Genomic DNA, 26,556 nt, shown 5'->3' on the forward strand with positions numbered 1-26,556 from the left:
CCACATTCTGATAGTGTTTCAGGACCACTGCCTTCTCTGAGTTTGAAGTACTTCTTGCCTGGCAGAAATTACTGAAACACACATGAGGAAATGAAGTAGCAAATAACAATTTTTTCTCACCTAGCTCCACATCTTGGTCATCTGTGAGTACAAGGATGATATTTGGTCTGATATTTTTTCTCTCCTGCTGCACACGTCCTCTGAACCTTGGGGACTTGACAGTGGAACAGTGACTTGTCAGCAGTTCAGTACTGAGCACTGCCAAGAGGAGTGCAAACAAGGAGGACTTCATAGTAGTTCCAGTATTTCAATGAAAAGAGCGATCCAGAAGTGCCTGAACTCTAGTTTTCAAGACCTGTAGGGAGGAAAAGAAATTCTGTTTAAGCAATAAATAAACTTCCAGTCACACAGGAAAAGGATGATACTTAGGGAAGTCAGACCTGACACATACCATTTGACATGACACAAGCCATATTGTTGAGTAAGAGCTTTATTCTATCATTTTCTAAGAATAAACTCGGTCCTTCTGCAACTATGCTTTCTCAAATAATTTTTGCTTGAAGTCATGCCACTGCCTGCATTTTGTATAGGCTTGACTCCTGGTGTACTCCTCACATTGCTCCTTCTCCTACACCCCACGCTTCTTTTTATGCAGCATGTTCCTTACAGTCAGTACCTGGGCGCAGTAAAAAATTGCTGGGATGCAGACGTGTTCAGAACATCTGTAGGAGGAGCCCTATAAGAAGGAGAAAGCTGAAGGCTTGTCAGTCAAAGACCTCAGCGCTGTGGCTGTGCTTCAAAGTCTCCAGAACTGTTCATTACAGCTTGTTTCTCTGTCCTGAAAAAGAAGAGTAGAAAAAATTTGCATTCCCCCCAGTTCATCTACTTAATTTAATGCTATACCTATGCAGCGGTTAGGTGGCACCTTGGCTGTTAGAGATAAAGGACATATATATCATGTCATCAAACGCAGGTGCTTTTCCAACATTTATAAGCAGCCTGAGATTCAGCAAATAAGAGTTAATTCCAGTGTATGGCACCTGGCAAACGATCAAGCTATTTTAGCTTAACTCACCTGCATGAGCAACTAAACCCCAACAAAGCAGAGAGGAGAGCATGGCTGTCATTTGCAATCTGCATTGGATCACTACATGAAAAGTCATCTTCCCGGTGACAAGAAAGCTCATATTAAGTGACAGTCCAGATGATCTTACCCAGCACTGTGAAAGAGCGTAACTGTCCCTCAATCAATCAACGATGGACCCGAGTGCCTCATCCATAATGCACAGTACCCCTGGCACAGCCTTGTCCTCGATACTCCGTTTCCATACTCGGCTCAGTGAGTTATCGGAACCCCCTCTCCGTGCCTGTCAGTCAAACAGCCTTGCTTTTGTAAGACCTGATGCAAGCACAGAGGCTTGCCGTTGCTGCAGCAGATTTAAACCTGTGACTGAAAATGACTGATTGGCCTGGGGAGGAATGGGCAGCCACTTACACTTGAACATTTTTTGCATTACTGAGTGAAGCACTGAAAAACCATCCTGTTACACAAGGGAAGGGAGGGAATACCTGGGGGCAAAAAGGAAAGGGGTGGAAAAGAAACCACAGAGTCATGCCTGCTCCCTCCGGGGTACTGACCTGCCACATACATTATTTTGGGACTGTGGATAAAGCACGGTGACTTCGGTCCCTAAAGAAATAAAACAAAGCACAAAACCACCCAAGCCCAAGACCACTCAAGAGGTCTGCTTATGGGGAAAGCTGCATGGGAATTGGTGTGGACATTATATAATCAGGCTGGAGCATGATTCATAACATTATGCTCCCATACCTGAGATTTCAAATTTAGACATGCGACATTAACTACAAACCAACAAATAAGCACAAAAATGGTGTAATGAAAGCAAAACATACACACACACAAAAAAAGTCCCCATCACTCACCTAAAAATATGTTAATTGGAAGGTGCTCTAAATATCAGGGGAAGAAGCCATAGGAGAGGGAGGGGAAGGGACTTGGTGCTGGACTGCTAGAAAAAGGATCGTGTTCTTGTTTTCATATACACCTTTTATTTTAAGCTTCACAAGCAAAACAGTTTCATGCTCCTCACTCTGGCAGGCTGTAATTACACCAGAAGAGTGTGAATGTCTTTAAAAGGAAAATCTAAGTGTCTGCTGCAGAGAAATCCTGTCTTTCATTGTCTCTGCCCCACCAAACATTGCAGTCTCTGACTAGCATTATAGCACTGCAAAGCCAATACAGGGGCTGGGCATTTAAGGTTAAATGCCATTTAGGTGATTACACAACACTCAGATAAGCAGACTGGAAGTCTGTAATTAGTCCGGACTGACTTTTTAAAATACTTCAATTTCCATGTATTTGTTTTAAGCCACATAGAGGCTGACAAAAGCACCAAAGAACAGGATTACCGAAGAAGTAAGCATTCTTCTGACAGACACCAGACACCACATGCTCTTGGTGCAAAGGAGAAATACAATTCCTCTAAATGTCTGATCTTTAAATAGCAAAACTTTGACTCACCTCACAAAGAACGAAAGGATACATGAAGTGAGACTCAATGTTTAGTTTCTTACATCAGTTCTACTGTACAGCAAACTTTTTCAGACAATGTTGACCCAGAAAGTGCAGTCATCCTGACTGCATTGAGCAAACATTGGCACCAACATGTTTGAATAATCCCCCACAGTATGAAACTGAAAGTTCCTGACAATTACACCTCAGTGCTAATAAAATTTATAGTAATCCAGACTAACATTAGTAAGTGTTCTTCATTCTACCCTCTTTGGGCTGTGCTAGTTTTTAAAAAGGTCCTTTTTGCTTTAGATTATTTCAGCAAGTTACAGCCACCTTAGACAATTCTTTTCTGGGTAAAAGAAATGAAGGGTTTCTTTTCCAGCTATCTACTTTCTTCCCCTTGATGGATAAAGGAAAATATCAAGACATGTATAAAACTAATTAACAAAGTCTCATTGAATGGTTCCTGTACAAGAACACAATAAAGCCACTTTTCATTGCACATAACAATTTCATATTTGCATATGACAAATCTTTATTCTGAAGTGATCTTTGAGAAATTGTCCTCTTACAGCCTGTTTCCCAGTTCTAGAAGGAAATGAAGTAAAGAAAACTGTCAAAATACAGCCTTGATAATGGAAGACAAGGCTGTTTGTGTTGGATACTGTCTGGTAGTCTACAAGTGCCCCTACAGACACTGTAATTTGTCTTGGGAAATAGACAAAAATAGGAGAAACTCTAAAAAGGACCTTTTCAGATCCATATGAAGATGTAAACTTAAAAATTTCTGTGCAGTGTTCAGAAATCAAGGCTGTAATATGATTTTTTTTTTCTCTAAGAGCATTTACAAAAAGAAAATAGATATGTGCTATTTGATAAATTTAAATTATATTTTGCCTTAATTACCTATGACAACTGAAACACTGTCAGTAAATAAATGAAACTGGAGTAGTACGAAATCCAGGAGACTATTTTACCTCATCTGGATGTACTTTTTATTTTACAGTCATTCTTATTTTTTTAATGGAATCACAAATTCATGGTTTGTACTCACCTTTCATGGGATAAAATCTGAAAACTTGGTTCTTTAGTTGGCTCTATGCTGCTAGTATTATAACAGGCAGTTCAAGGACTCGTTGGCATGGAGAATTAATTACCCGTGAAACTTGAATTACATTGGCAGGGCACTGCAAAGAAGGGCTACAGTGCCACTTTTTGTCATGTGGAATAAAAACTAGAAGGACTTGATTTCTAGGTCTCTTAACAGAATGTCTTTCAGTGACCAGGAGAAAAAGTGAAAGATAAAAAAATATCTTTTGAAACTACCTGTAGATTTTACATTCATTTTGGCCAAGAAGCATTTAAGATTATTAGCATAATGTAAGCAGAAAGGCAGAAAGACAGAAAGACAGAAAGGGATTAATTTGGAACACAACAAAAGACAACTAGTTTTCAGAAAAGAATGTTCTCCTTTTGCAAATCCACATTGTTTTGACATCTGCATTTTTTACTGTGCTTACCCAAAGTGCCTTTCTGTTTTTGGCCAATAAAAATTTGTCCAAAATCATACATTTTGTTTATGAAAAAAGGCCACTGAATGTCCATAACTGTATTTCTCAGTTATAAGCTTTAAAGATGTGTGGACTTCTTCTTATTTAATATATTTCATCCTTGCACAGGGAAACTAGCTTATGCGAACAGATTTCTTCCTTGGTTATAAATCTGAAGTCAAGTGTGGGGATAGTGAGTAAGGCTACTGGACATATGTTTGTCCCCAAGACCATGAGCTATGTAATGCTCCAGATCAGTAATGCACAACCAAGTGTTAACAAAGGGTTGACAACTTTGTCTTCTCTACACCACAATACTCCAGTTTTCTAATGAGCATGAAGAGCATGAACATCATCCAAAGGCATAGTTAAGGCCTTTCCTTAGAAACAAAAATGGATCTACTCTGGCCAATGAAAGAATTACTACTATTAATAAGAAAATAATAATAATAATAATAAATAATGAAGAAGAAAAAGAAGGAGAAGGAGAAGGAGAAGGAGGAGAAGGAGAAGGAGAAGGAGAAGGAGAAGGAGAAGGAGAAGGAGAAGGAGAAGGAGAAAGAAGGAGAAGGAGAAGAAGAAAAGAATAAAGTGGACTGGTACTGTGGATCTTGAGAAATAGAATTCACATTTTGGTTCCCTTGATATTAGCAATAAATATGCCCAGCGAATTGAGAATGTAAGGTAGAACAGGGATCCCAAATGAAGAAACTGCTGTTGCAGTGGTCATTTTATGGTTAAGTGTTTTGTCCTTCATTACTGTCCAGTATCCTACTGATTATTTCTTTGTACTTCCATTTCCCTGCCTCCAAAAATTGGCTTAACTAAGACATATTCCACTAATGAATGTTTTGATACTTAGGAAATTTTTGATATTTGCAGACAAGTGTTAGGAACTTGCACAAAAATTATCAAAAGTATGGAAAAAAAGCAGAAGGCCTTATCACTGAAAGTGATAAGTTGTCTCATGTCCTTTATGCAATAGACTACCTTGGATAATTTCTTCCTACATGTTTCTCTGATAACTAAATCAACTAAAATCCTCAAACAAACAAAATCCCAAACATCAGTTACCACAAGAATATAAGCATTATTTCCTGATCCCAAACAGAGGAACACTATCAACCTATATATTTTATATATGACCAACTGATTTGACAGTTTTGTATTTTATAAACATTTTTGATAGGAATATGTCCCCAGTGTTCTCTGTTTCTTTAAAATCAAATTCTGAATAAGAAAAGTAAAAGGGAAAAACACATCAAGAATTCTGAATATCCGTAGAAAACAGAGTGGGGAATTTGCTATTGACAGTGTTTTTTAATTTCCAGTATGAACTTGGAGGTTGGTCACACTGGTGGGTGCCTGGTCAGCTGGTCAGTCTGCCTAGAGGGCCAGACATCGCTGTCATTGGCATCATGTTAACTGGAGATGGCTTCACCCACCAGTGCCCCCCGCAAAGTTCAGGATCAGTGGTTTATTCCCACTACTTGTAGTTCTTTGTTTTGAAGTGAGATTTATCCATCCAGAAATCTTACTGTACTCAAGAACATTTTGCATACATGGAAAGTCCAAGGCTAAAGGGAGTGAATGGGTTTTTCTCAACCACACATGTTCAGCTTCTGTGAATCTTTGAAGTTTATGTCAAAGTGTGGATGGACTTCTCAGAGTCTCACATAGTCTGAATCATAACAGGTGTGCAGTTAGAGACCCGTCCAAATTACAAAATTAGTAATTTCATGACAATTGTGCAGACAGATTGAAATTACATAATAAAAGGCCAGGTAGGCAACATGTTCATTTGCACCAGAACAACCTAGCAGTTCAGAAGTCTTAAATCTCTTTTTAAATCATATGGCCTTGATGACTAGCTGGTTGTAACACTCCACAACAACAATAAGGATAACAACTCTCAATTTCAGTAATACAGTGAAGCACTTAAGTGGTAAAAGCTGTTGACAGATGACTGTTTTCTGTTCAGTAACATTAATGTTTTTCTCACATCTTACGCTTCTATCTCATATTTAAAAGGAAAACACTGCAATCTCAGGCTACCAGGCAGAACAGCGTAAATCTGCAGGCCAGTTTCCTGTGGGAATATCAAGCCTGCAACCATGGGAAACACATTTACAGTACAGCAGAAGTCAGGAAAAAAGCAAGATCTACCATTTCTTCTTAAAGGTTAATCCCCTAATCTTAGCTGTAAAGTATAGGATTTACAGTGAACACAAAGAATGCAGTTCCTATCTAGGTCTAATCTAATCATTATCTATTGGATTTCCAACACGCTTTGCTAATCAATCAGTTGTCTGCTCAACTTCCAAACATAATCTGTGTATTATAATGATGTATCATCAGTGCCTCAGGCTAGATTAATTTAAAGTAACTATAATTTAAAGTAATTGCAGGCAAGGAGAATCATAACCTTATATTAAATTTTTTGCATTGTAATTTCAAAAACACTTACAGACAGGAAAGGAAAAAGCCTGCAGTGACTTGAAAGTATAATGCACACTTCCTAACCTACTTTTATAACTTTGTGCAGGTTAAGGGATATTCTTGGTAGGAGAAAGTTTCCAGCATTTCACGTCAGGGTAAAACAGCAAACTTCAATAACATTTTAAAAATACATAGCTGTAGTTAATGTACATATTTAATTTAATATATTAACTATCTTAAAGAAAAGGAAAATATGTATTTTATTTTAATGTTGTTAATATAGTTGAACAAAAGATTAAAGCAAATAAAAATAATATTTTTATATTAACTTCAAATCTATGAAATGGTTTTGAAAGAAAATTCTGACATATTTTTCATCAAGAAGAATGTCTCCTGTTAATTTACAAGCTTCTAAAAATATACAGTTTCTTAAATTTATTTCTCACCATCTGATTTACTTTGTTTTAGAATTTCATATTTCAACACAGCCAAGAAGTGCACTTGTCATACAAAGGAGGCTGGTATAATTGAGCCAGATGACGTGCCCCACAAGTAAAATCAGCCATTCATGAAAGCTGGTCACCAGAGGCCATTTCAAACAATGCACATTTCAAAGTAATCTAAAGTAATCCCTTTTCTCTGTTGATTTGGTTTCCAGGCAGTCTTAAGCACATGTGTGCAGCAAACAGGAGGCTTATTAAAACCTGATGTTATATTGGAAGTTATAATGCCATTGCCTTGTGATTGAATTCCGTGTCTGTGAATCTTCAAAGAGATGGGGGAAAAAAAATCAATTAAATTTATATGCTTATTAAACATGAGTGTCATGATACGTGCAGTTTATTAGCACTTGCTAAATAATTAAGACCAAGAAAGATAATTAGATGTGCAGTAGGCTCCAAGCAGGCTACTGATATCATTTTTTTTTTTTTTAAATCTTTAAAGTAAGTGGCTTTCCAGCTACCAGGTAGTATAATTGCTAAAAGACTCCAAGCATTTTTCAAATATAAAGAGTAACCTTTGCGTAGGAAAGAATTTAAGGTAATTTTAAAATTCCTTTTATAAACCACATATCTTTGCTATATCCCTGCTCAGTTCAACAGTGTGGAGCATTATGAAAACATACTGTACAATAACACACTGATGATTCAGTGATCCAGTAAGTAGTCTTGAGTTGGGAGATCATATCACAGAGGTGAACAACAGCAACACAGTTTGCACGTTTCTTTATGTTCCTGTAAGTCCACAGAACTTAGAAACCATGCAAAAGCAAAGCTTTTCACGTCTCCTTTAGATAAAGAATGCTTGAAATTTAAAAAACTTGCTTCTTAGATACATTCATGTTCCCTCACACATCTGCAGCACTGTTTGAAAGAGGGAGTCTTTGCCTTTGTCTTTGGTAAACAGTTTGCTTTCCTAAATAAATGTACATGATTAACCTGAATATGAACAGGTCATCTGTAGCACACAGTATCTATGGATCCACTTATATATGAGAAGACAGAGAACGTGCCAATTTCCTTACCATAACTTACAGAACTCCATTATCGTATGGGCAGGTTAAGGTAGGTTTTGCCATCATGCGGGTGGGTGAGGAAGGGGGAGAAGTGATGTTGAGGTGTATGACCAGGGTCTGGGTCATGGAGGAAACCGATCCTATTGGACTGCTGCTCTGGCTGCTCTCCTTGCTGACTGCAGAGGGGAAGCAGCAGCAGTTCAAGGGGACCAGGGTCAGGACTGAAGCATGAAGAAATGGCTATGTGAAGCTATATAAGCTATGTATTTAAACAGATAGGAGCACCTGTACTCCTAGGTAAGGACCTCAGATGTACTTTTTGTGATAACACAGAAGCATGGACTTTTCACAAACACCATGGGAATTTAGGTAGCTGCCATCCACTGGCTAACCAAGAGAACTGGGCAGTTCCTGCAAGTGCTTTTTAAAAACTTACTCCAGTCCAGAAAGTGAACTTATTTGTAGCATCAGTACTTTGTATGTTTACATGCACAATCTGTGTACTTATATACACATTCATATGCTACACACTGCATATGGTATCTGTTGACTTTCTCTTGCACTTCCAGGTCTGGTGACAAAGCCTAATAAATTTTAGTTTTGGGATCAGTCCCATTATATTCAAATAAGTTTTATTCTCAATAAATTATAAGTACTAAATTCTGTGGATCAAGTACTGAGTACCACCTTTTAAGCAATACCTTCCTTAGTATGTTGCTTCTCTTTGTTAAGCAGCTTTTCCAGTCCTGAGACAGTGCAAATTTTACTTTCACTGATTTATGTGTAAAAACACCTTGACAGAGCAAGAAGTGTGTTTTTAAATAGTTCCTCCCTCACAAACCTATACGATAGAAAAAACAGCCTAGTAATAACAGTAAACAGACAGTAAGACCAAACAAAACAATCTGCTACAAAAAGCAAATGCTTTATATCCTTTTCTATACAGATCAGTCAGAGAGGAAGTTGCACTGACTTGAAGCACTACTGAGAAGAACATCACCCATGCATCTATTTTATTAGACATTAATAGACATTAAAAAGAAGTTCTTTTCTCGGAGGGTGGTGAGGCACTGGCACAGGTTGCCCAGAGAAACTGTGGATGCCCCATCCCTGGAGGTGTTCAAGGTCAGGCTGGATGGGGCTTTGAGCAACCTAATCTAGTGGGAGGTGTCCCTGCCCACGGAAGGGGTGTTGGAATTACGTGATCTTTAAGGTTCTTTCCAGCCCAAACTATTTTGTGATTCTGTGTGATCCTGTGATTATTGTTAATGACCTTTGTGATCAGCAGGCCCTCAACAGTCTCCAAGCTGGGCTACCTATGGAGCACAAGGTAGAACAACAGCCCAGGAATGTGAGTTTTTGTGTCTGCTATCACAGTAATTCTTCCAGTCGTTTTTGCTTCTTGTCACCTCACTGTCCCACAGCCCACACTCAAGCACACACCTGTGTGGGGGATTCCTGGAGTGACCTGCAGCTATCCCACTGCTAGGAAGATCAGGAAGTCATCTCCATGTGGCTTCACTCCCATGCCGGGAGCATTCCAGTAGTCACATCCTACCAGGTGAAAAAAATTTTTTTGCACTGGAATGACAGCAAATATGAGCAAGGAAGACAACTGATGGATTTTAGTGTCAAGATTTTCAAAACAGGCTTCCAAGTCCTTACTTAGACCTTGGTACGTGTCCTGATGTGCAAAATAAATACGTCTGCCGCATTGAACAAGACTGCTGACCTTAAAGCAGCCTCTAGCGGGTTCTCCGGTAAATCCCTGGCACAGGGATGCTTTAAGATCTTTACTGAATATTTCAAAATAAGCTAACCACCACTGGTACAAGAGGAAAGACCAAAATGTATGAAGTATCTGGATACTGAATTTCATCCAAAAATTGGTATTGCTATCAAAAAAGCTTGAAATAAGAGCCACATATGCCTGATCCAGGACAGAATATATCATATACAACTTATCTGCTGGAGGAATACCAATTCACTTCAAGATTCGCCTGAATCTTGGATATCTGTTCTCAATGAGCTATTTGAAAATAATCTTCATTCTCAGATCTAAGAGACTCAAGAATGACTTGTTGAAATTATTCTGTGAATAACTTTATCTCAGAAAACATTTTGAAAAGGTAGCACATATAAATTCACTTTCATTTTCCAAGTGAAAATGCCTGTGGAAAGACTTTCTTAATCTTTCAAGTGCACATACAGGTACTTTCAATTTCACAGTTCTGGGTTCTGTAGATCAGAGAGCAGTTTTAAAGCGTGGAAGCTGAGGCTGAATACATTCAAGCACACATATTTTTATTTCCAATGCACTTGTTAAGAAAAGTTCCTGTTTAGCAGTGAAGACACATGATTTTATATAATCTTTATAGATGTTATACATATATCTTAAATCTTTATAGATAGAAATTTTGCACATCTGCTCATGAGCCAAGATTCTGCTAAGATACCTGACACAGCACAGACTGAATTATTTTCTCCAGGAGTGATGGAGCAGGCAGACAACCTTATGCCCCAGCATCTGACTGTGCATTATGCACGGTAAGGGAAGACAGGAATGGAAATTGATAATCATTAGGTAGAAGCTTCTGAATAATACAGAATGGAAAGGACCAATATATATCAGAAATCACTCTCAGATAATGGAGAAGAGATAGAAAGGCAAAGGACAGAATGATAGTATTTTTCTACATTTTGCTTAGGAAGGAATTTGGGAAGCATCTTAGTTTACAGTGAATGTTGGGAAACTATCAATGCTTGCTTTACTGAATTTTTTTTTTCTTCCTCCCCTAAATGTAGATGAGATGTTCTTATATAAAAAGTGACTCATAAACTGCATTTCCCTCTTACATCAATGACCTGATTCAGGAACGCTTAGACCAGCAGAATCCACTTCTTTGTCCTTATTGAGCTCAGCTGTGAGGTCAGACAAGGCTGCTCAGGGCTTTACCAACTCAAGTCATAAAAACCCCCAAGGATGCCACTGTCCAAACACTCTGGGGCCCTGTTCCACAGCTTGGCTGTCCTGAGGGTGATTTTTTTTCCGTGTACCCAGTCCAAACTTCTTTCCTTTCAGTTTATATCTGTTGCCTCTTGTCCTTCTGCCATGCGTGACTACCAAGGACTGGGCTCTGTCTTCTCAGTGACCACCCTGTAGGTGCTGGGACGCTGATGTTGGGCCCCCTGATGTTGCCTCTGCTCCGTTCTGAACAACCCAGCTCCCAAAGCCACTGCACACAGGGCAAGTGCTCCACCCCACAACTATCTTGATGGTCCTCTGTTGAGTGCAACTCCAGTTTACTGATGTCTTTCCTGTACTGGGGGCCCAGAACTCAACATTTAACAAGTGCTGAGTCAAATACATATTAATGTTAATTTAAGGAGGTATTGCTGTTACAGAGAAGTGAGCTAAACTAAGTGAAACAAAAAAAATCATAGAACCTTTCCTTGTAATGTGAACGAATCACTGAAGATTTTCAAATAGTTAGATTGACTGAAAAGATTACTTTTCTATTTCTATTTCTGAACTTTTTATGTTATTCTCAGGACCAAGAATGAAGAGTGCCATAGAAAATTCTGCTTTTGCCATAGTTACAGGCTTACTGAAATCCAGAAAGCAGCAATAGACTAGTAAGCTGTTTTCTGAAGGATGCTGTCACCACAGCAAGTCCTAGAATTCAGCATATCACTGAATAACATTCATGTCTCTCATTACACACAAGTCTAAGAGCCTTCCTACTGACTTCCCATTGCACTTATTTCATCAATGTACACAGCTTTAAAGAAATATCTGTCATTTTCCCTTGCATTGAAACATCTGAAATGTTAAAGGCTAAGTTTTGCTCCCTTAGTCATGGGAATTAGCTAAGATTTCAGGCTTTATCCAAAATCCTTTGAACTGAAAAGTCTCCCAATTATTTCAGTGATCATTTCTTCAACAGAAATGAAATCTGATTTTAGACATTTTTTGTTTTGTTTTGTTTTGTTAATAAATCTTAGTGATTAAAGTAGTCAATATTTGGAAAAGAAGTACAACTTCAAATATTAGAAAGGAGAAAGTTGAAATCCCCTCTGTCCCAGGCTCCATGTAAATGTAAAGAGCACAGCTGGAATGAAACAAATGATCTGACTAGTTTCTGATGAGCTGGGTGGTGTAAATGTTTCACACTAACCACACTGCACGCTCATAATATAGGAGCTAATTCATCTCCCATGAATACATTCCTGTGTATGTTGTCCTTTAAAATAAACAAGTAAAAATGAGTAATTTATCAGGAGTTAAACGAATGTTTTTCCAGTGGGACCCTTTCTATCCCATATGGCTGATTTAAAAGTCTAAATCTAGGCAGCTTAAATGCTACAAATTCTGTCTCACTAGGTGAAACTGTTACTGCTTTAAAATATGGAATTTCAAATTTTTAGCACTGTCAACAAGTTCCAATTCTTCCTGAAAATATCATTCAGGTTGGTTACTAGTTTCTAAGAAGACTCTAAAACCCTAAACACAGCGTGGCAAACAGTGTATAATGATAACTTTCCAAAGGTTTATTTACAATGCCATTGCATTTGCAAGATTCATAGATTTAATTTTAAGAATTTTGATAGGTCTATAACCACAACAAAGCAGTTTTACAAGAAAAGTCTCCTGGAAAAGAAGAATAATCACAACCAGCCCTGCATGTAATAAGTTCTACAAATGTTTTTTATTTCTTAATAATTTAAAATATATCAAAAAAATGTTTATTCTTGAAGACATCGTCATGATCTATTAACACCACAGTGATTAATGTATCCCCCAGAGTTTTTCTATACTAGGAATAAAGTTATTAATTTACATTTGTTTCCACAGACTCTTCCACTTAGTAAGGGTTACTTATGTAGGCAGCTCTGATCATAAGCTCTTAATAACAGATATGCTTTGAGACACAGGTTTCGTAGACCAACACAGCCTCCAGTTAAGTTCCCTCCAAAATTAAGGGTGCTTTGTATGGTTTATAGTGAAAAAAAAGCAATATCTTTTGGGCAGAATATTCAGAAAAACTCGACATGGAAGTTGTGGTATAATTCTCTCTGTTTTCTGCCCGTGTTCATTTGTGGTAGAAGAATTCAACTCTGAACATCAACATATAAAAAACTTCTGTACTGAAAATGTCCTACTATTTGAATGTAGTCTCCTGACACAGTATCTGGAAACTGTAACTTACTCCTAAGGAAAAGCATGAACACCATTTGAAAACAAAACAAAACAAAAACAAAAACAAAACCAACCACAACACTTTATTGTGGTGCTGTTAAACAGACAGCAGTGCAACAGACTTCTAAGCTACGGAAGGGAGGATACCCTGAAAATGCAACATCTTCCTATCTCTGTTCTGTATTTTATTCAATTTTGTAATGTGATTTAATAAAATTCCTAACTCTCCTTAGCATCTCCTTTAAAAGCTCAGTGCTTTCAAGCAGATGATATGCCCTAAATCCCCTCCCCAGACCTGCAGGATGGAGATGACAGCACCCATATAGCACATACCTTAATCCACCCGTTTACTGCCTGCTCATGTTTCTCTACCTTCTTATTTTTCCACTTTACTGAAAGCTTCCAGAAACTCACCTCTTCCCTGGCTGGTAAAGTACATTTAGATTATAGACATAGTAAAATTTGAACAAAATATACCAAACGTTGCAGGCCATAACAAGAGAGAAAGGATCTGAAATGAAAAATGCATTATGCTAACAGATCGTATGGCACCAGATTATGTTTCCATTATCTCCCACATTTAAAACTCTGTTAACCTCTGGTCAGAGGCATTTATCTTAACAGTGCAACTATTTGTAAGATCCTTCCACATTTCTCTGCATGATTTTCTCTCCCGAAACTAGGTCTTTAACTATGATATTGAGTTACATATTAGGCTTCTCATGGAATAGAGCTGGGAAACAGATACAGCAAAATGTCAACACTGGCATGTGTTTCCTATGGTCTCTAATGTAATTTCTATGTATCTGCAAATGAAATCCACCCGTGTTTCAAGTAACACCTATAACCACATTTGCAGGGCATGGCACAGGCCGGTGGCTCACTGTGGGCCATGGCTGAGACCTGAGGTTGGGCCTGGCTGGGCAGAACCCATGGCCAGGAAGGGCAGGGCTGTGGCGATCTGGACACCAGCTCTGCTATGGCCTTGCTGGGGCAGGGGCTGACATCCCTGGGGGCTGAAATGGGGTTCTGGGCCCTGGACAGGGTTGGGGAGCCTCTGGCTGGGTAGGGCTGGGGGTGCCTTATGGCCATGACACCATGAGCAGCATCAGTTGTAAATGAGACGATGCTCTGTACTCACATGAAAAAATATCTATCCATCTGAATGAGAATGAAACACATTATCTATAAATGCAGAAAAGGTGTCCTAAAAGTTGTAATGGGTAAGTACATTTCACTAGGAAATTGTTCGTTATAAATCAACAGAATTGGTTATTATATGAGGAAGGGTGTAAATGAAAAGAAACAGAAATCGCAAAACAGTAGACTGGAGCATGTCACAAGTCATTGCCTATAACACTATGATAAAAAGGTGTCTATGTATTATAAATTATGCTATTTTCTATGGTTTCATATTCAGTTCAGCAATCTATATAAAATATAAATCAACTGTAACAGTCAAATGATACAGGCTTTAGCTTACAGATAAGGACACAGTGGGACAGCAATCTTAAGAAGCAAATAACCATAACCAAACAGCGAAGAGCTTTTGCTAATATATTTTCTTTTTAGTGTGAAATTGCTTAAAACCAAGGCAACTGAGTGACTAGTGTGAATCATATGCAACTTGTAGACAGTGTGATAAATGTCACAAGTTAGCATCTAATACCTGCCTAAGGCTTATTGCTGAAAAGCTGCTCCTTATGCCATATGTTTGGGAAATATCCCATTGAATCAGACTTCCAGACAGATTTTGACTGTGCCATTTGTAAACTATGTGTTGGATATAATACTTTCAGTATTTCCACATGTTCGACTACATAACATCTTTCATCTAAGTTCCTCAATTCTCTGTGCAAACAATTAGCTAATTATAGATCACTGGTGTCAACTAAATAGGATTGAAACTAAAACAAAGATCATCTTGACTATCCTTTCTGCTTACACCCAGACATGAGGTTCAGATGGAAAACCTTAACTTTTCAATCTGAAAATGAATTTCAATACAATTTTATGTTGTGGAAAGAAAAACAAACACACAAACAAACCACTAGAAGGGTTTGTTTTCATTGCACAAAAAGAAAACACATAAATAAAATAAAAATCCTTGAAAGCTGAACTGTCATCCTCTGGCCAGCTCCACATTTAATGAAAGACATAGTGCAAATCATAGATCCCTACAATATTAAATGACAACAGTCATAAGTACAAGGCCTCACTTAAAACCCTATTGTATTGCTACAGAGGTTGGTATGCCAGAAGGACTTTCCAAAACTAACACCATTCTACAGTTTATTATGGATGATGACATGTCAAGCTAGGCTGGACCATAAGCCTGGAACCTTAATGATCATCCAGGTAAGCCTCCTCAAATATTTATTTCTGTATGTTTCCATTCATCAACCTTGCACCTGAGCTATACCTGTCATAAACTTAATTTATCTCTTTACCGGCAGACTGATCACACCCTATTCAGAATTTATTAAGAGAAGTGATAAGCCTATAGTGCCATATTTGGGTCTATGTTCAAAATAAAACTATGGTTTCACTTACCAAAACCTTTCTATACTGTAGGAATATGACAGACTGCATTTCTTCAATAATGTGTGGTACATGTTAAGGGGCTAAGTAAGGGAACTGGCTAAGATTTACTGATGTTTCCTTATTTACTAACACACGATTTCCAGGTTGTTTCATGTTACAACATTCATCTGTTTTATGATTCTTTGCCAGATACATACACACTGGCATTTGAAAGGTATAACAGTAGTCACCATCTGTTGATGTTTCAGTCCATTACTGGCACAGGCCAGACACAGGTAAGATGTCCTCCCTCCATCATTACTAGAATTGTTTATGAATCTGACAATATCAGCTGGTCTTTGAACTTAATTTATTCTCAAGCATCCTTCCGCTGCCCTAGGAGCAGAAAGGGAGCTTACAATGGCTGTCAGCGCAGAGGCAAGGTTTCTTAGCCAAAAGGAAGCCACATTACAGAGACGAGAAAGCTGGAAAAACTATTCTAGTGAGAAAAGATTGTTGTGCTGTTTTCCCAAATCTTTTCTATACATGCAGCATACTGAAACTTCAGTAAAAGGAAGCTAGTAAGCAATGTTTTCTCTACTTCCACAGCCGGCTATCTCTACTGCTGTCAGCTGTGCTCACAATGAAGTATCTTCCTATCACTGTTAGGAATTGTTCTGTATTTGCAATAACCACTGGTTATAACTATCATATTCATCTAATTAACTGGCTTTTTAGGAAAGGAAGTTGACAGTTGAAGATGGAATACAAATATTAATAAGCATGCAGCCTCCTTTATATACAAAAGTTTCCTGAATTTCGTAATTTTTCTCTGACGCACAGTGATTATGCGTTTAGTGAAAATTTCCTGCTTTTTCCCTTCCTCCAAGAAAATCACGTAATATAAACACAGCAAAGCTGTTGGCCGTAAGGAATTAGTAAGTGATCACCCTGTGGAGGGTCTCTGTTTGTGAATACTTCTAATAAGGCAATAAGTAGGAGTATCCTCAACGTGTAATTGCTTACTCCTCATCTCAGCAGGTTTTTCTTTACTTAATCTTCAGCAAAATGTTCCATGCAAATCACAAAATAGTCTAGTTGTTTGATCATTCCATTTCTTTGTGTTAGCCCTGTGATATTTAACCTCCCATTTCAGACAGCTTTACAAGGATGTTTTCCAAAGAAACAGTATGTCTCATTTGATGCTATATTAATCATTTGAAGAAAACATGTATGTTGCTAGGTTTGCAGTAAGTGTATGCATATGAAAGCAGGCCCAATCTCGGTCCACAATGAGTTTCTTCTGCGACAGACCAAGAGCCCTTCATCTTTATTGACCTAGGCAGCAGGTCAGATATGATGGCTGCTATAACAAAGACATTTCTTGAATACAAAAATGCCTTTGCAGTCACACCAGCTAATCAGTCTGAAAATCTCAATTTTATTTGGCTTTAAAATACTTCAAGATAACAGCATAATAAGTCTGACATGTTAGGAGAAAGGCTAATACTTAATCTTTCCCAAGCCATGACAGACATGCAAATTAACATCTTGACTGGAGATGGTAAGCCTTTTGGCAAACTCTGAGTATCTTTTGACTTGTTAGCTAAAGCAACAACTAACTGCAGAAGGAAGTAACTTCACTACCAGGTAAATAAACCACTTGTGTCTCTATTTAAAAACAATAATAAAAAAAAGTCATTTTGGTAAGCAATGGGCTATGCTGTCCCTGTGTTGCATAGCACTGTACACTGTCCTGGACAGTTGTAGAAAGCTCTTTAAGCAGTTTTCCTTTCACCCAGTTTGTGAGTGAGCAAGACAATTGTCTGCTAACTGTAGCATGTTTACCTGTTATTTTCTATTAGTGAGCACACAGTGAACTGTGTGCAAGAGGATCCTTGAAGTAATAACTTAGGATCCACCTGGATTCATAAAAAGAGTAGAATTTTTCTTGTGCATCACAACATGGGAAGGATAATATTTTCACGTTTTTCCTATCCTGTGGTACCTTACCCAGCCTGACCTGAAGAATAAAACTTCTACAGCCACCATATTGCAGAATTAATACTCTTTCACATACGTATGTGTTACATGGGGGGTAAATACCTAATAATATTTAAAATAACATTTAAAATGAAATTTTATATGGCAGTTTCAAAAGAAGAAAAATACTAACAAAATGAATACTCCTTTTAATGACAGAATAAGCTGCAGTTTCAAAAGAAGAAAAATACTAACAAAATGAATACTCCTTTTAATGACAGAATAAGCTCTTTTACCCACAGATATACACAACACTCTGTAAAACTGCTCAGAGATTAAGGTATATGTGGCAAAAATTACGGGGATTTTAGTTACTATCCTGCTTCATGGGATGAAAAGGAGTGTTTAACTGCTTGGTTCCTGCTGTTCTTGAATAAAAATCCAATGCTTCATTAATATTTATCCTTTTTTCTTCTAACCATACTATACATAGTCTCTTTCAGAGTTTCAGGAAAAACAGCGATTATCACATCAAAGGTCATCAGTCCACCAAGAGAAACTTCAGTCCTTAACTGGTGGAGAATTGCTGCAGTTTTTGCAAATATCTCAGATCAGGCAAGCATTTTCCCTCCTCCATTCCCTCCTGTGACTCTTGCTGGTTTTATTTAATCAGCTTAGAAGACCTCCTTAGTTTTCCTGTAATGCCATACATTATCCTATACAACAAAAATATTATTATACTGCTGTTACATTTATACAGAGGGAATAAAAGAATAACAATGATTTAACCATGTTGCACAGTAGTCCCAATCTGAAAAAGTCTGAAGGATTAAATCTTTGCTTCATTTTCCCAAAAGCTCCATTCTGAAATTATTGGCAAAACTCTTACTTCAACAGCAGGGGAAGCATTAAAGAAAGAAAGTGACCAGTGCTGATGAAAATGACAAAGATGTTAAAGTTAGCGGACATCAGAAATCAGAAGAACCACTGAAAAATGAAGAGCTCTACTCCTGCCAATAGCAATTTTAAATAAAAAAGGTATGAGTCAAGCCCTCAAGATAAATGAATAAAATGTTTTCAAAATAATGATATTCTAAAAAAAATAATAAATGCTGTGTTCATGTTACTTATCTTTTGGCTTCACAGTCTTGTACATCTTGAAAGTTTTTTTGGCAATCATAAGTCCTAAAAAACATTTATTTTTCTTCCAAATAAGAGATAAGTTTTCCTTGAATCATGTGATGCCAAAAATGAGATGTCTGATAAAGCAGAGAGAGCTGGCAATACTAAAAATGTGTTTTCTTCAGGGCTGAAGAAGAAAGAGTTCTGATGACATAAGATGGGAAGGGCACCATGTTCATCTGTGTTTCCAGGCTCACTGGAGAATAGATGACCAAACATCATTAATTCTGAGTACTTTTTTTTTTTTTTTTTTTTTAATCTGGTGCCTTTGCACAGTGAATTGATTTAGATATGTAGGAATCTTGATGCTAATCAAAACATGGATTCAGTGTCATGCAGCCTGCTAGCATGGGCAGGCTACCTCCACTAAAACAAAGTATCACTCAGTGCTCAAAAAAATCATTAAAATAAATTAACAAATTTGGCAGAACTGTCAGGGAATACTGCTCCACTTTGTCTGAAGTATCATTTCTTCCTGACTGCTATTTCTGGCTCTGATCCTTTGCAAAACTCCTGTGGCCAAGTCCCATTAAATAATAGTCTTTCCTACTTTATGTGTGAAGCTGTGTAGGGAATTTGCCTTCACAATATTGTAAAACAAACCCCAGTAATTTTATCCAACTTACTGTTTTAATGTAATTAGTTAGTTGATTTGATTTAATCATTTAATCTATGTTCCCCGGTGCCTCTTTTAAAGCTAGAGTGTAGGAGTAGGGAGCAAACCTCTGTACAGAGCCAAGCCAGCTATACGTTTCCAAAGGATGGTTTTCATTTTTCATTACAAGTTCCTAATTCTATGTTTCTCTTCTTTACAGTAAACTAATCTCATGCCTGTCAGGGTTGGGTCCCATCTGGGAAACCACAGAACCATACACAGGTGCAATTATAGCCCTTCTCCCCAGCTCCCCAGTCCTCCTTACTAAGAGGTGAGCTGATAGGTTTCCTATAGTCTCTCCTGCATGACAGACTGCTCCCACCGTGGACAGCATCGGGTAACAATTTTGGTGAAAATCCTGTTCTTGTGCTTGTTTTGGTAGGGCAGAAGGGGAGAAGATGGAGACAGGCAGAAGACTTGCTTCTTCTCCTAGGCGACACAAAGACCTGCTGTTCTCCTACTGTGTGTAGACAAGATTGGGAATGTTGGTATCACTGCTACAGCTTACCATCACTGAATGGCCTTAGGCTCCTTGGACAACCTGATAATATGCAGGGCCTCTTATGCAGTTAAATTTCTTTACATAAATTTAGTAACATTTCTTATTGTACTTTCATTTTCCTGCACCCATTCCTTGGTTGTTCAAGGTCCAATGTGGTTGGCCTAGCAAAGTAAACTCAAGAATTAATTTGGAACATTTTTGGTTAGAAGTAGACTTTGTTAAAAACTGACTTGAAATTTTACACAATTGGTTTGTTCATATAGCTAATGTGTGTGAACATTTGAACTTGACTTCAGAACATGAATGTTCCCAGAACAAAATACAGTGCGCTGAGAAATTTTGCCTAAGGCTATGGTATGAATGAACTGAATCCTCCTCTGAAAAAGAGACATTTCTTCAATTTTGGACTAAGCATTTTGAACAAATACAGGAACAAGCATAGCATAGAAAACAAGCAGCCATTTGAACTATGAAATTTTATTGTTTTGTTCTGATAAGCAAGTTCAGCAATGCTGATATTATGAGCTGATTAATTCCTAGTTACTGCTCTAGTTTTAGCCCTGTTGATTTTGGTACAATTCAGTTAGATTTGACAAGCACAGCAGAAACCAGCCACAGAAGTAGCTGGAGTTTCAGACAGGTCCATTGAAAGTCTGCTCAGGTAAGTTCATAGGAGCTCCTTGGGTAGGAAAGCTTTGGAGGCAGACAAAGGACAGCATGTCACAGGTCTGCCACATGAAACCCAAGTACACTGAACTGCCCTAAAGTTTGGTCTTGAAAGGTGAAAATAACAGCTAAGACCACAAAGGCATTTTTTAAGCTTTCTGTTATACATTCAGTGACACAATTCTTCTTGGATAAAAACCCTCTACCAGTATCAAAGCCTTTGTCCTGTCAACTCTCGGATACAGCAATATAACATGCATGGTTATGAGTTGTTAGAAACACACTAAGACTCTCCAAACTGCTACAGAACACTACACTATAAGAAAGTTAAAGGACAGAAAAGATGCTCAAACAAAAGCTGCTCTGCTTAGCTGTATTTGGATGAAGTCATAAGCAATGATTTTCATCTACAAAGAAATGGTTCTGATCATCATACCCAACAGATCATCTCTTCTCCTGAATTATAATTCTGCAATGGGGATACCTTGAAGCCTGGCTCATTACTTTGAAACTGAATGTTAGCTGGAAACAACAGATTAGTTTACCTGCTGGACACATATGATGTCTCTGAAGCTTTTGGGAAAGATGCAGGCTTATATAAGAGAAAATAAGGCAGTGTTTTTGTGGCATAGTTATTTCTGCAGACAGTTTTTTTTTTTCTTTTTTTTTTTTTCCCAAAATGCTGAGGAAATTAATTTAAAGAATGCAGTATATAAAAAGCTGACGTACACTACAGGAAAGGCAGAGGCTGTAAATAATTTCAATGTTTTTTGAATTTTAATCAATTTATAGTATGCCTATAGGCTAGTGCAATTGTAAGTAAGATAAAAAAGAAATACCTCCAAAACTTCATGTGAGATACAGTATTCTTACTTACTGCCTTCAGGCACTGCATATTGCAAGACTGCTTCTCGTCTAGATACAAGATTATGATTAACTGATGATTAATTAGGTTAACTTAGACTCTCATCAAATTCACTACTCTTATAAGTAATTTCTTAAATGACTTAGATAGTGTAGACAAACTTAGGCAATTATCGACATAGTTCAAATAATTCAACACTTCTAGCAGAAAGGCTCAAAGAAACACAAGCAAACTGAAGTCTTACCAAATGTCCCAATTTTCTCTGGGGTCACAGGCAACAGATTTTTTTGTGTCCACAGAACTTTCAGAATCTGTTCCACATGGCATGCCTTTGGTCCTTGTTGTGATAAGAAAAGATTAAGGGACTTGCCCAGGCAAATAGTGAGACATGGTTAGTACTACCCCTATTTATGGGAGTTCCCAATGCATTCTTTAGACAATACCAACAGTAGTTTCCTTCTCAGTTTAGGCAGTGTCTTAAGTTTGTCACTGTTGACATTAATTGTTTGGTCAGAACCTTGTCTAAAGTTACAGTTTAGAAATACTTTCTATATGAGATTGTTACCATCCAAGTCAACAGAACTATATACTGTCAAACATCAATCACAAATGGATCAGACTGTACTCCTGTGATAAACAAAACCAAACCCAATATAAGTCTTATCCAGCTTTCAAATTGTGAAGTTTAATTGATTTGTATGCTTAGAGAGTTCTTGATGCTAAATTGCTATAGAAATGAAAAATATTTGCAGCCCATAGAGACCTTTTCTGCAGCAAATTAAGATGTTTTTCTTGTTACTTTTTTTCTCTAACTATGTTTCAGACTTGTCCATTGACCTTAGTTTTCCGTTCTCTGACAGCACTATTGAGGTTTCTAGATTTCATTTATACATAAACTAATATCACAGTCTTGGAACATTCACGCCTTGAAATAGGAATTTTGAAAAGAAAATTAAAGAAGTGGATATACAATTATAAAGAAGCTGGGGAAATATCCCAAAAGTTTATTGTCTGGAATTGTCTGCCTTTTGTGAAGGCAAAATCAAGGGCAGCTAAAAACAACTTCATTTGAAAGTGAGTCTATCAGGTATGGAAACAACATGCAGCAATTTTCACAGCCATCATAAAACCACTAACATTTTAATAAATCTGAGGCTAAACTTTCACATTTAGCCTAGATCTTAGGTGTCACACTGCTATATGAAGTACACGTGTATTACTCTTAAGAGTTTAGAGAAAATGAAAGAATTAGTGCTGGAAGACTATTTCATGCTGTAGGCTTACAAGAGCTGCTCAGATCATAGGGACAGTGTCAGGCTAGTATCAGTGCTTTGGAGACTCTTGATGTGAAGTATGGTGTAGAGATGGATACACATCCTTAGAATCAATTTTGTACTGAGATCTTTATATATATATATATATATCCTGCTCAACCTAAGTAAGCTTTAAAAACTCAATCTATCCATATCCAGAGTGGGGTTTGGAACACGTGGACTGCTCTGATTGAACACAGGCCCCTCCCACTCCTCCAAGCACTTCAGAAAGACTCATCAGTCAAAACAAAACAAAAAAAACCTGAGCAAGCTATCTGAAAAATTGTGGCACTGTGCCTCTACTAACAAACCACAAACTCCTCTTCCAGAAAAAGCGACCACAGTGCAGAAGCAGCAGCTTCACTCCCCCCTGCCTTTGTCACCTGCCAGCCATAGGGTTGTCACCAATGCCAGCTCCACTTTGGGCTTGGCACCACCAGCACTGAGACCAAATTAATAAAGCCCAGCTGGATGCAGGTTAACGCCATTGAGAACCTCTGTGTTTCCCAGGGTACTGGCTTACCATGGAGCCATATAAGATTCATATGGGCTTATTAACTCCAGCTCTGTGTAATGCAAAAGCAGCTGTACTGATTATAGAGTTGAGATGCTCCTGGAAGCAGTATAGCCACATTCATGTGGCTCTGAGCTTCTGCTAATATCTGTGGCATGAATAATCTGCAACACATGGATAATCAAGTGCTGACTCTGTCCTGCTTCTGTATGGGTGCACAACCAACATATCTGGTGAGGCAGTGCTGAGACAGACAGTTTTAAGAGCTCTAAATCTAAAAGGATTTCAAACTCTTCTTTATTTCTAGGTTGTCAGCAACTGGTTTTGCACAGAAAAACAAGACTGAATCTTATTATATAAAAGAAGGAATTTTATTACCTAAAGTCAGATCCACCTTCATACAAAGCATCACTCGCAGAAATCTATGAATCACTTCAGGTCTATTTTGATGATTTATCAGTGCTTCTTAGCCTGAGCCTCTCTAAAGGTATGAATGTGTCCCGGAGGACTCCACTCTGTTTAATGCTAAACAACTTCTGAAGGTGATGAATACTCCTACTTTATGGTACTAATTATTTGGAATTGTTTGGTCTCTACAGGACTAGCTCTTTAACTTCTGTTTAATACTTTTATTGGAAAGGAGTAACTGTAATTGACTTACATAATGCTTAACGGAAGTTAGCATTACCAAATGATTACTGAGCACCCTGAATAACCTAATAATGAGAAAGATACTCCAGAATTACTTGATTTAAAACTACAGGCATCTACATCCCTTTTGTGAGAGGTAAATGCATATACAAGTTAAGTTAGTCATACACTGGATTTCAGTTATACCTGAGGATCACATAACAGAATAGATTGGACTTTATTCATGTTAAAATCACAGCAGTTCTAATCCAATCTCAGTCTGTACTTCATACATACATCTTTATCTACTAAAATAATTGCATGTTGTGGGATTCAGCTCCACACCATAGACACCTAGATTTAACTCTTAAAATGTCAGTGTCACTACATGAGTTTGGTGTCTAAGCCTGTGTCTGTCCAGCCACAGTCAGAGGGGAAACTAGTCTGTGCACTCAGGGAAACTTGGGAAGCTATTTGGCAGTCCAAGTGCAGGTCTCCAAGGTCCACTGGCAGCACCATCTTGAATACTATTGCCTATAATGGCAGACCAGATATTCACATACTGACACCTGCATAGAATCGTAGAATCATCTAGGTTGGAAAAGACCTTCAAGATCCTCAAGTCGAATCATCAGCCTGACCTACCAAGTCCCATCAGTAAACCATGTCCCTTACTGCCACATCCACACGTCTCTTAAATTCCTCCTCCAGGATGGGGACACCATCGCTCCTCTGGGCAGCCCATTCCAATACTCCACCCTCTCCAAGAATAAACTCTTCCTCATATCCAATCTAAACCTTTCCTGGCACAACTTGAGGCTGTTTCTTTCTGTCCTATCACTTGTCACCTGAGAAAAGAGACCGACATCCTCCTCGTTGATCAGGTAATTGGTGTTGTTTCTTTGCTATTTTCTAACACCTTTTACTGAAAATATTTTGAAAACCCCCAAACTGGAAGAGTTTTAGGAAGTAATCAAATTTACTGTACATACATGGACTAAAGTCTCCCTGGAAGTTCTCCTTTAAGTTGTACTTGGAGGATAACTATTGTGCAACTATAAAAGGTACAAAGGAAAAGGTTGGGGAGGGCTTCTTAAATTTTCATGATTTCCCAGATTGTGGCTGGGGAGTCAACATCACAACAAAACGACATGAGATTATTCAATATCTTCATCTATATTTATCTACAGACACATATATACCTGAATTATTTTCCTTTCTTATACATTTATTTAAACCTCCATGTTCTTAATTCCTTAAAAGGGTACAGAAAACATATGAATGTCCTATAGTATACAGTTAGAAGGAAAAAAATAAATATGTGTTCTGAAGCATCAATTGCAAACCTGAATTTTAACAATATAAACCAATATAATGCTGCTGCCTTTGGAAGAATGACATTGAATTAAGACATCACTTGCAACGCTAAAAATATTTGCTTACTGCTTTTCCTTATGCTTTAGGAAAACTATGCCTGAGTACCTAGTACTATTGTGAGGGAAAACTGGCACAATTTCAGCTTGTAATGCCTTTTTTTTTTCTTTCTCCTTCTCCTGAAGCTTGATATACCAACATACTCAGTGATGCCCTGTTTCCCTTCCTCTGCTCAGCTGTGCTAAACAAGCTAGGGAAGCTGTCCAGATACCAGACTTTGCTGTGGAGAACCTGGAGGCAATCTGTACTGCATTTTCAGATAATATGTAGCCTCATCCCCCATCTGCCTTTTTTAACATCTTCCCCAGCTTTCTATGAAGATGAAAAGGCAACTGGAAAGAGAAACAAAAGGGAAAAAAAGTTTGGGAAAGTGCCTAAAGTTAGGGAAAATTTGATAAGGAAAAATATACTGAAAGGAAAGGGACAAGTGAGGCAGTAAAACAAATAGCACAGATGTGAGAAAGGCTTTTCTATGCACAATACTGTGCACAGTTAATCAGTTAAGTTAATCAGGGTCAGTTAAAGCTTTGCATGGACACCTCTGGGAACTGTGACACATATATATGAGCAGATGAACAAACTCTAACAATACTCGTGTCATTTATAGCAAGAACCAATGTGCTTTTCAGCAAGCATGCAACCAATCACATCAGTGCCCTTTCAGAGAAACTTAGGAGCTTAACTTCAGAAGAGCAATTAAAATAATCCATATCTATCATGCTTCACAGCTTAAGATACCTGAAGTTCCTTGGAGACCTAATGTTAGGCTTCTGGGTCAGCTCAGTTGTCACCCTGTCTTTGTTGCACTAATTGCCTAAGATCCTGCCTTTTAGCTAAAGCTGTTTGGGAGATGCAAAACAGGCATGTCTTCAGAGGAACACAGTTTGTGAGGCACATCTTGGCTATGGAAAATTCACAGGATGTTGGGAATCCACCAGGAAACTGGAGATCTGAAATTCAGGCCCTTCTCATCCTGATGATGTTTGGAGCTCCAACTCCAGGAGTTGGTGAGAATTCAGGACAGGTGAGAATTCACCTGTCATCAGGC

General features: G+C 38.0%; 1 protein-coding gene across 1 annotated transcript in view; it reads right to left on the reverse strand.

The window, feature by feature from the left end:
• Positions 1–26,556, reverse strand: part of SULF1 (sulfatase 1) — a 128,587-nt gene that overhangs the window by 65,370 nt on the left and 36,661 nt on the right. Inside the window, exons 5-6 of the mRNA XM_083823005.1 lie at positions 677–838; positions 121–355 (exon numbers count right to left, since the gene is read on the reverse strand). Coding sequence (XP_083679131.1) covers positions 121–292 — 172 coding nt within the window. The 5' untranslated portion in view covers positions 293–355; positions 677–838. The remainder of the gene's footprint in view (positions 1–120; positions 356–676; positions 839–26,556) is intronic.

Source organism: Anser anser (assembly GCF_964211835.1).
Source record: "Anser anser genome assembly, chromosome: 2".
NCBI lineage: Eukaryota > Metazoa > Chordata > Aves > Anseriformes > Anatidae > Anser > Anser anser.